General features: G+C 48.7%; 1 protein-coding gene across 1 annotated transcript; it reads right to left on the bottom strand.

Annotated features, from left to right (window-relative positions):
• Positions 1-251: 251 nt before the first annotated feature.
• On the bottom strand, positions 252-1,131 carry fam43b (family with sequence similarity 43 member B). The gene has a single exon (XM_052039012.1). The coding sequence runs from the start codon at positions 1,125-1,127 to the stop codon at positions 252-254; it is 876 nt and encodes a 291-aa protein (XP_051894972.1). The 5' UTR covers positions 1,128-1,131.
• Positions 1,132-10,679: the final 9,548 nt, after the last annotated feature.

Here is a 10,679-nt window from a genome sequence, read left to right as displayed (position 1 = left end):
GGAGGGGGAGATGGGGAGGGGATTGGGGAGGGGGAGGGGGGTAGGGGAGGTGGAGAGGGGAGGTGAGGGGAGGTGGAGGGGGAGATGGGGAGGGGATTGGGGAGGGGGAGATGGGGAGGGGATTGGGGAGGGGGAGATAGGGGAGGGAGCAGGGGAGGTGAGGGGAGGTGGAGACGGGGAGGTGGGAGGGGGACGGGGGTGGGAAACAAGAGAGGGAGCGGGAGCTGGAGGGGGGAGCACCTCCCCCCGGCTCAGTTGGAAGCCGGCGAGGACCCGTTGGAGCAAGCGGCCGGGGACGGCGCCTCGTCGGCGAGGGTGCAGGAACCGACCCTCCGGGAGATGCCGCCCACGTCGGCCTCGCCGTCCTCCTGCTCGCCCGCCACGTCCTCGGCGATGACTCCGAGCCCCGGCGGCCCCCGCCAGCCCCGGTACGGGCACTCAGAGTTGAGCAGCCGCCGAAGCGGCACCAGGGGCAGCGCCAGGGAGCCCAGCCGCTGCTGCCGGCGGTGCCGCGCGTCCTCCAGCCTCTTGAGCCGCTTGAAGTCGTTGAAGGCCGAGCTGGAGGTGCGCAGCAGGAGCAGGGCGATGTCCCGGGCTTTGGCCGCCTTGCTGAGCCGCACGGCGTGGCACCGGAGCAGCACCGCCTTGTTCCTCAGCTGATGCCGGTAGACCCAGGCGAACACCTTGGGGCGCTGGGCGTCGGCTCCGCAGTGGGTGATCCGGCGCAGCAGGTAGAGATGGCCCGAGTGGCCGTCGGCGGGGCACAGGCGGATCCCATGGGGGCTGATGCTCAGCTGCATCCTGGCACCGACCGTGCCCTGCTCGCTCCGGCTCCAGATCTTGTCCACCACGTCGTCTGTGCAGCCGTCGCCCCGGGAGCGCAGGGTGACCACGTTGCCCAGGTACCGCACGCTGTGGCTCGGCTGCTCCCGGCTCAGCTGCACCTTGCGCCGCCGGCACCTGAACACGCCGCCCAGCCGCCGGAGAGGGCAGTCGGGCCAGAAGCCGGGGCAAGCCCGGGCCAACGAGGCCAGCAGCGAGCGGTAGGGCGGCCAAGCCTTCGCCTTGCGCCGGTTCTCCTGCTCCTCCTCTACCAGCACCGCCTTGCTCCTCCGCCACGGCAGCATGGTGGGTGACTGGCTGCAGCCGCCCAGTGCCGGCTGCCTGTCCACAGACACCCCCAGCCCCGCTACTCCGCCCCTCACAGGGAGGTGTGGCTTAAACCCCCGCCTGCAACCCCCCCCCCCCCCCCACCGATCCTAAACCAGCACCGAGCCCGGGAGGGTGGCGCCGATCACGCCCGGGACTCGCCCAAGTTTCAGCGGCGCCGGCACCATCCCTCCCCGGGGTTCCGAACGACTGGAGGTTGCAGTCGCTGCAGCTTCCAGTGCCGGCGACCGACCTCGCCCACGGCCGGGAAGGGATTGCAAACGCGCCGGGAACACGGGCACCCTCCCGGGCTGAGCCCTGGGGCTCCGTTGCTCTTTCTCCCGGCGGGTCTGTAGCCGGACGGTCCCTCAGCTCCGGGCGGCGGGGTCGCCGTGCGGAGGGAAAGTTAACGCCGTGATTTGTTGAACTTCTGTCCCGTCTGGTGAGATGCGCGCTGGCAGCCTGCTCTTCGCTCCGGGTCGGTGCGATGTTTGTAATTCGATCGGCGTCAGTTCGTGCTGAGGTCCGTGTCAAATCAACCCTTGAGCTGAGCTATTGTCCTGACACCCGATCCCGGTGAAACGCTGCCCTGTGCACGGGCTGCGGTCCCGGGGAAAGGCTGTTCATCGTGTGTTCTGGTGTCCGCTCTCCGGGAGTGGTGAGGGACGGGGAAAGGGTTGAGTTTACCTGTAACTGGTGTGTGTGGGTGTGTGTGTGTGTGTGTGTGGGGGGGGGGGGGTGTCTGTGTGTGTGTCCGTGGTGTGTGTGTGTGTGTGGGTGTGTGTGTATCTGTGTGGGGTGTTGTGTGTGGGGTGTGTGTGTGCGGGTGTGTGTGGGGGGTGTGTGTATGTGTGTAGTGTATGTCTGTGTGTGTGGATGTCTGTGTGTGTAGGTGTGTGTGTGGATGTCTGTGTCTGTCTGTGTGTGTGTGGGTGTGTGTGTGCATGTGTGCGTGTGTGTGTGGTTGTGTGTGGGTGTGTGTGTGTGTGGGTGGGTGTGTGGGTGGCAGTGTGTATGTGTGTGCCTGGGTGGGTGGGTGTGGGTGTGTGTAGGTGTGATTGGGTGTGGCTGTGTGTGTGGCTGTGTGTGTTTGTGTGCGGGGTGTGTGTGTGGGCACAAACGGGTATGAGGGTGGGTGTTTGCATTTGTATGTGGGTGTGCACGTGTGTGTGTGTAGGAAGGGAAGAATGTCAGTGTTTGAATGAGGAGTGTGTTTTGCTCTGTGTGGAAGTTTATGCACCTGCTGTAAGTGTGGGATGTGTACATGTGCGTGTGTCTGTGTCTGTGAGGGGAAGTGCATGTCATTATATAGAACATTACATAGAACAGCGCCTACGGCCCATGATGTCTGTGCCGAACACGATGCCGAATTAAACTAAATCTCTTCTGCCTGCACGTGATCCACGTCCCTCCATCCCCTGCAGATTCATGTGTCTGTCTAACAGCCTCTTACACACCACTATCGTATCTGCCTCCACCCCCACCCCTGGCAGCCCGTCCCAGGCACCCAGCCCATCTCTGTGTAAAAAACTCGCCTGCACATCTCCTTTGAACTTAGCCCTTCTCACTGTAAATGCATGTCCTCTAGTATTTGATATTTCTATCCTGGGAAAAAGATTCTGACCGTCTATCTATGCCTGTCATAATTTCATAAACCTCTATCAGGTCTCCCCTAAGCATCCGCCGCCCCAGAGAAAACAATCCAAGTTTGTCCAACCTCTCGTTGTGGATGTGTGAACTTTGCCCTGTGTGGGCAGAATGGTTGACACAATAGCATAACTTAGAAAACAAGCAAGAATGTGGAATGTCGTTTTGGTGCGGAAAAGTAATTTTGATGTTGACGGTGTAAGTATGAGAAAGGTGTCTCTCTGAAACCTCGTGATTCAAGAGCACTATGTAATGTGCTAAATATATCAATGTTGCTAATTATTCTTTCCCTGATTATAGTCGTGTGTTTCAAACATTACAGATCATTAATGAAGAAGAGCTTTTGAGATTATTAACAACCACAAATAGTTCAGGGGTTCATACATGTGTGCTTCACCAGAAACCTTTAATCCAATGTTCATCTGTTTATTCAAAGTCAAAGTCAAATCGAGTTGATTGCCACATGCACAAGTCCATGTGTGCACAGGTGCAATGAAAAACTTACTTGCAGCAGCATCACAGGCACAGAGCATCAGATAAGCGTCATAGAGAACTATAAATTAACCATAAATTATACACAATTTTTACAAGAACACAATTAGAACAAAAAGAACAAAGACCATTTTAGTGCAAAGTGATCAAAGTGGTCATAGTGTTGCTGAACTGTAGCGATTAGGGTTGTGGCGGTTGGTTCAAGAACCGAATGGTTGAAGGGAAGTAGCTGTTCCTGAACCTGGTGGTGTGGGACTTCAGGCTTCTGTACCTCCTGCCCAATGGTAGCTGCGAGAAGATGGCGAGAAGATTTCCTTCCTTAAATGGGTGACTTAAATACACTCCACTTGATGAATTCTGGAAAAAGATTGTCTTCTTTCTAAGACCCTTATCATTCCCAGAATACATTACGTTAATCAAAAGATATTTTTCACTGCAAGTCTGAGGCAATGTATAGATTTGTGTTTGGATGAAGTTTAATGAATTACCGTTGTCCTAATGCCAGTCAATCGTTTCCTTTATTAGTACTACTGCCTGCAGATTGGATGTACATTTTATGCACATTAATTACAAACCATCACCTCAGACTCAGCCATTAAGATATGGCAAATAAATAATGCTGATTGGGTATTGCAGTGAAAAGATTTGAACAGCAAGAGAAGGAGGTTATTCAGTATTTCTACCCCCCCCCCCGTCCCCTCCCCCTGCACCTCTCACTTAAATTAGATTACAGCTGATCTGTAACGTAATTCTCTTTGCTACCCTTTGATATGTTCATCTGAAAACAATCTTTCTGGCTTGGGTTTGAAAATGTCAACTGATTCCACTCTTTCAGAGCGAGATAGAGAGAGAGGTCCAAATTTCCACTGCTCTTCGGGTGACGAAGAGTATCTGTATATCTTCTCTAAACGGCTTGGTTCCAGTTTTAAGATCATGTCCTTTTTTACTTCATTGCACTTTCTGAACTTTGCTGTATGCAAATTTGTTGCTTCAATTCTTGCACCGCAGTGGTAAGTAATCTCCAGTATATATTACTGGCTATAAAGTGCATTGGGATGTTCCAAAGCTGCAATGAGTTCTTTCTCGCAAGCTGAAATAAATATTGGTATTCTGGGCTTTATAAATAAGAAATGATTCACTTGGCAGAAGATCCAGTTAAGGGTAAACTGGGGGAGCCTATTCCACAGCTTTTGATGACAGATACAATATAGTGGATCCAATCACAGCCAAGACCCTTCTGGGAAGATGCTTGCTTATATTCAGCAACACACAAAAAGCTGGAGGAACTCAACAGGTCAGGCAGCATCTGTGGAGGGAAATGGACAGCGGAGTTCAACCTGGAAAAATGTGAAGTGATACACTTCAGGAGATTGAATTTGAAGGCAGAATACAAGGTCAATGGCAGGACTCTTAGCAGTGTGGAGGAGCAGAGGGATCTTGGGGTCCACGTCCATAGATCCCTCAAGGTTGTTGCGCAGGTCGATAGGGTTGTTAAGAAGGCGTATGGTGTGTTGGCCTTCATTAGTCGGGGTATTGAGTTCAAGAGCCATGAGGTGATGTTGCAGCTCTATAGAACTCTGGTTAGACCGCACTTGGGGTGTTGTGTTCAGTTCTGGTCGCCTCATTATAGGAAGGACGTGGAAGCTTTAGAGAGGGTGCAGAGGAGATTTACCAGGATGCTGCCTGGATTGGAGAGCATGTTTTATGAGGATAGGTTGAGCAAGCTAGGGCTTTTCTCTTTGGAGAGAAGGAGGATGAGAGGTGACTTGATAGAGGTGTACAAGATGATAAGAGGCATAGATCGAGTGGACAGTCAGAGACTTTTTCTCAGGGCGAAAGTGGCTAACATGAGGGGGCATAATTTTAAGGTGATTGGAGGAAGGTATAAGGGGATGTCAGGGGTAAGTTTTTTACGTAGAGTGGTGGGTGCATGGAACGCACTGCCGGCAGAGGTGGTGGGGGCAGATACATTAGGGACATTTAAGATACTCTTAGATAGACGCATGAATGATAGAGAAATGGAGGGCTATGTGGGAGGGAAGGGTTAGAGCAGGATAAAATGTCGGCACAACATTGTGGGCCGAAGGGCTTGCACTGTGCTGTAATGTTCTATGTTTTGAGTCAAGATCTTTAAATCAGGACTCCATTTGCCTTCTTAGCTACTTGCTGCACCTGCGTGTTTGCTTTCAGTGACTGGAGTACGCAGACACCCGAGTTTCTTTCTTACATCAACACTTTCCAAAGTAGCACCAATTAAATAATACGCTGCCTTTTTGTTTTTCCACCAGAATGGATAACCTCACATTTATCCATGTTACACAACATCTGCCACGTCTTCACCCATTTGTTCAATCTGTCTAAAACACCTTGAAGTCTTGAAAGGGCAGGGGACTGGACGTAGGTGTACTGCTGTTACAGAGAGCTGGCACAGACAGAAAGGACTGAATGGCCTCCTTTGGTGCTATTTACAATTATGATTCCATGAATCTATGATCATTGCCGTTTGTGCTTCAGCTAAATTAAATACTCTGCACTTCACTCCCTAAACTATTCTGTCTCTCAATTCTCTTATCCATTCAGACCAACATCTCTGACTTCCCAGAATTGTCCATCAGAACATTGTACTGACTTTTAATGTTTTCGGGCAATGGTCAGCCTGTCCCAATTGGCTGACGTAAATCCGTGAGTTGATCTTTTCAAGCACATGGTCCTAATTCTACTCATGTGACTCCTCTTCAGCCTTGAGTCCAAGTTAGACAGTGAGAACGTTTCAAAAGTGGTCAATTGGCATGCTTGCTTTCTGTGTTTACTTGACTTTAAGTCCAACAGCCAGTTCCGAGCCTCTCTCCTGCAATCAATGTTTCCCAGTGACGATGGCAGGGATTGTCATCTGTTGGGCACTGTAGGTGAGAACTATTCCTACTAGTTGTAGGAGATGCTGGTGAGGCCGCACTTGGAATATTGCATCCAGTTTTGGTCAGCCTGCTATAGGAAAGACGTTATTAAACTGGAAATTGTGCAGAAAAGATTTACAAGGATGTTGCAAGAGTTATCGGGAGAGGTTGGACAAGTTAGGACTTCTTTCCTTGGAACGTAGGAGACTGAGAGGTGATCTTATAGAGGTGTATAAAATCATGAGAGGTATAGATAGAGTGAATGCGCACTGTCTTTTTCCCAGGGTTGGGGAATCAAGAACTAGAGGGCATCGGTTTAAGGTGAGAGGGAGGGATTTAATAGGAACTGGAGGGGCAACTTTTTCACACAGAGGGTGGTCAGTATATGGAACAAGCTGCCAGAGGAAGTGGTTGAGGCAGGTACAATAACAACTCTTAAAAGACACTTGGACAGGTCCATGGATAGGAAAGGTTTAGAAGGATATGGGCTAGATGTGGAAAAATGGGGTTAGCTTGGATCTTGGTTGGCATGGACCAGTTGGGCTGAAGGGCCTGCTTCTGTGCTGTGTGATTCTATGACTCTAGTTGCAACGACAGAAATGCTGACTCTTTACACTGGAAACGTTGACAGATGGAGCAACGATCTCAGATATGACTGGGCAGGAAGAGAAATAGTTGGTGAGAAATAGTAACATATTGTTGGCTAGGGAAAAGGAGCAAAACTGTTTGGAAGGGAAAATAGAAAATGTTAGCAAGGAAAAGAAAAATCATTGAAAAGTAGAAGAGAGTGTTGACGTAGACTCAATGGGCCGAATGGCCTTCATCCAGGCTGTGTTCAATGGGCTGTTAGCTTGGTCGGTGGGGGAGGGGGGCGAAAAGTGGTGGGATGGAGGGATTGGGGAATAATGGTAATGATATTGGAGCATTTCAGTTGCAAGGAGAGACTGGATCATCTGGGTTTGTTTTCCCTGGAGCGGAGGAGGCTGAGAGGTGACCGGATGGACATATACAAAATTTATGAGGGGGAGAAATAGAGTAGAGGGTAAGAATCTTTTTCCCTTGGTGGTGGTGTCTAGAGCAAGAGGGTACAGGTGTAAGGGGAGAGGGAGGAAGTTTAAAGGGGATGTGAGGAGGAATTTTTCACCTGGGGGTTGGGGGGGTTGGACTCTGGAACGCACTGTCTGAGGGGGTGGTGGAGGCAGAGACTCTCACAACAGTTAAGCAGCATCTAGACAAGCGCTTGAATCACCAAGGTGTAGAAGGCTACAGACACATGGGATTAGTACAACTAAATACATCGGTCAGCATGGACAAGGTGGCCAACGGCCTGCTTTAGTGCTGTACAACTCTTGAGAGGCATCGATAAGGTAGACAGGCAGAGTCGGTTACCCAAGGAGGGAATGTCAAATGCTGGAGGACAGAAGTTTAAGGTGAAAGAGGGAAAGTTTAAGGGAGATGTTTCTTTTGCACAGAGGGTGGTAGGTGCCTGGAATGTGCTCCCAGGAGAGGTGGTAGAAGAAGGTATGAGAGTGGTGCTTATGAGACATTTAGACAGTCACACGAACAGGCACGGAATGGAGGGATAGAGACCATGTACAGGTAGATGGGATTAGTTTAGATTGGCATCATGATCTGTACAGACACAATGGGCTGAAGGGCCTGTTCCTGTGCTGTTATGTCTGTGTCGGCCTCAATGAGATGCTGGTGCAAGGACACTCAGGTCTCTGACGTTTCTCAGTCTACTGCTCAAAGTAGATTGAATGATAAACCTCAGGACTTATGGTCTGAATCCCTCAAGCCTAAACTAATAAACCAAGGCAGCAGGAGTTAATGCAACCACTGGACAGTATTTGTTGAGTTATTGCTAATAACCCTGCAAAATATGGCAGCACTCCTGGAACAATGCTCACGATTCATTAACTGCACAACATCATTCACTACAGTTGTCGAGCTTTACTCACTCTCAATATTGGTTTTGTTCTTAATTTATTTTTATATGTGCAGCTGAATTGTCATAACAACATAAATATTTTCCCTAGGTTTACGAAGTGATTGGAATTTGTGTTTGCCTCAGCACTTCCTTAAACTGTCGATAGATCTACCAATTATTCACAGCCTGAGAATTGCATCTGCTTTTGCCGCCAAGTAAAATATTTCCAAGGATTCAGTTTATATCTTGAGCAGTATCAATCATTTTATCTTGCACCAGGAATCATAGATTTCTCTGAGCCCAAGGTTGTAGGTTTAAACCATTATGGGTTTAAGGTGTAATCTAAGCTGACACTCTAGTGCTATACTGATCATGTTGTGATGATATGGTTTGATACAGGTGTGGAGAGTGAGTCTGGAGTCACGTGCAGGCCAGACCAGGGATGGGCTAATCGATATTAGTGAGTGAGCCAGGTGGGTTTTTACAGCAGGTATTGGTGTTGGTTTATTATTGTCACATGTACCGAGATACCGTGAGATGCAGTTTGTGCGCCATCCAGACAGATCATTGCAAACATAAGTACATCGAGGTAGTACAGATGGGAGAAACAAAATGCAGAATATGGTGTTGCAGCTGCAAACAAAGTGCAGTGCAGGTAAATAAATAAAGCACAAGGACAACGATGAGGTAGATTGGGAGATCAAGAGTTCACCTTTAGTGTATGAGAGGTCCGTTCAAGAGTCTGATAACAGCGGGATAGAAGCTGTCCTTGAGCCTGGTGGTACGTGCTCTCGGGCTTTTGTATCTTCTGCCTGATGGGAGAGGGAAGAAGAGAGAATGACCGGGTGGGTGGGGTCCTTGATTAGGTTGGCTGTTTTCCTGAGGCAGAGAGAAGTGTAGGCAGAGTGAGTGGCAAGGGGGTGATGGACTGGGCTGTCTTCGCAACTCTCTGCAATTTCTTGCGGTCAGTCAGGCAATTTTGTGATTACCATAACTGAAACTAGACTTCTTAATTCCAGATTTACTCAATAACTAAATGTAAGTTCCCCAGCTACCATGGTTGTGAGGGATATTCACTTTCCTGGCCCCACAAAGGTTTATTGCTGACCTCAGCTTTTTAGCGCAGCAGTATGACCTGTCCAAAGGTCGAGAAGTGGTTGCTCATTCGGCTAAAATCCCTTTTGCAAAAACGGCAGAAATGGTCCAAGGCTCAAGACGTTTGTTGTTTGCTAAGTTAAACTTCTCACCAATATTCCCTGCTCAGCCTCTTAACATAAACAGGAGAACAACGGGGTCCACGTTTACTGAATTCAACCCTCCAGTCACCTGAGCTGAAAATGTGGTTGAAAAATCATCACAGGCCAATGATGTCAACTCAGTGAAAAAACAGTATAAATGTTAGAAAACAGTCAGGGGAGGGGGAATGACAGAGAGACAGGGTTACAGAAAGAAGGCCTAGAATTCATTCCTCAGCCTTTGGTTTTTGCGACGGACAACTTGTTCCTCTGCAACTTGTTGGTCTGACTTTTTACCTTGTGAGAATTGTACTTGTGTCTGGGAATCCTTTGTGAGTCACAAGTCATTGTTAAGAATTAACTTATTAGAATTAAATGTGTTGATTCAGTATAATCTCCCTATAGTGAGGGTACTTGTAGATACTTATGCCAGATAGAACTTAAAGTCTTGACTTAAGTTTAGAGCTCTTGGACGGTACACCCAGTATCATCACAGGTGGGATTTGAGCTCATGCCTTTGGTCATTGGGCCAAGCCTGGAAGGTCTTCTTTATACGGAAGTACAGCACTCCCACTCATCATGGATCCTGGAAAAAAGAACCCGTCAGTTCCTGGACCCATTGGTTGAGTTTCCTTCACTAATCCCTTCAAGGAACTTTGATCAATCCACTTAATCCTTTTACAGTTGGAAAGAGTTTGCACAGTGAAAGTTCTGCACCGTGCACTGAATGACGTTGCTATCCTACAAATGGTACCTCAACTTATATTGTAAAGAGGACAGGGTCCCCACATTACATACACGCTAGGCTTCAACTGGAATATTGTACCATACCTTGGGAAAGATGTAAAAGTTTTGGAGAGGGTGCAAAAGAGATCTCTTAAAATGATCCCCGGGATGAGGGTGTGGCAGTTCTGTGAATAATCCAGTGTTGTTCTCTTCAGAACAGGGGAGTTTGTACATTGGTAAGTTGGTATATTGGTTTATAATTGTCACATGTACTGAGGTACAGAGAAAATTTTTTTTTGCCTACCATCCATTACAGATCATTTCATTACAAGAGTGCATTGAGGTAGTACAAGGGAAAACAATAACAGAATGTAGAATAAAGTGTTACAGCTACAGATAAAGTGTAGTGCAGGCAGACAATAAGGTGCAAGATCACGATGAGGTAGATTATGAAGTCTTATTGTAATAGGGCACCATTCAATTGTCTTATAGCTGGGGTAGAAGCTGTCCTTGAGCCTGGTGGTACGTGCTTTCAGGCTTTTGTATCCTCTGCCCAATGGGAGGGGGGAGAAGAGAGAATGTCCGGGGTGGGTGGGGTCTTTGATT

The sequence above is a fragment of the Pristis pectinata genome, chromosome 26 (genome assembly GCF_009764475.1).
Source record: "Pristis pectinata isolate sPriPec2 chromosome 26, sPriPec2.1.pri, whole genome shotgun sequence".
NCBI lineage: Eukaryota > Metazoa > Chordata > Chondrichthyes > Rhinopristiformes > Pristidae > Pristis > Pristis pectinata.
The sequence above is the reverse complement of the archived record's forward strand: the minus strand, read 5'-3'. Positions and strand labels throughout refer to the sequence as shown.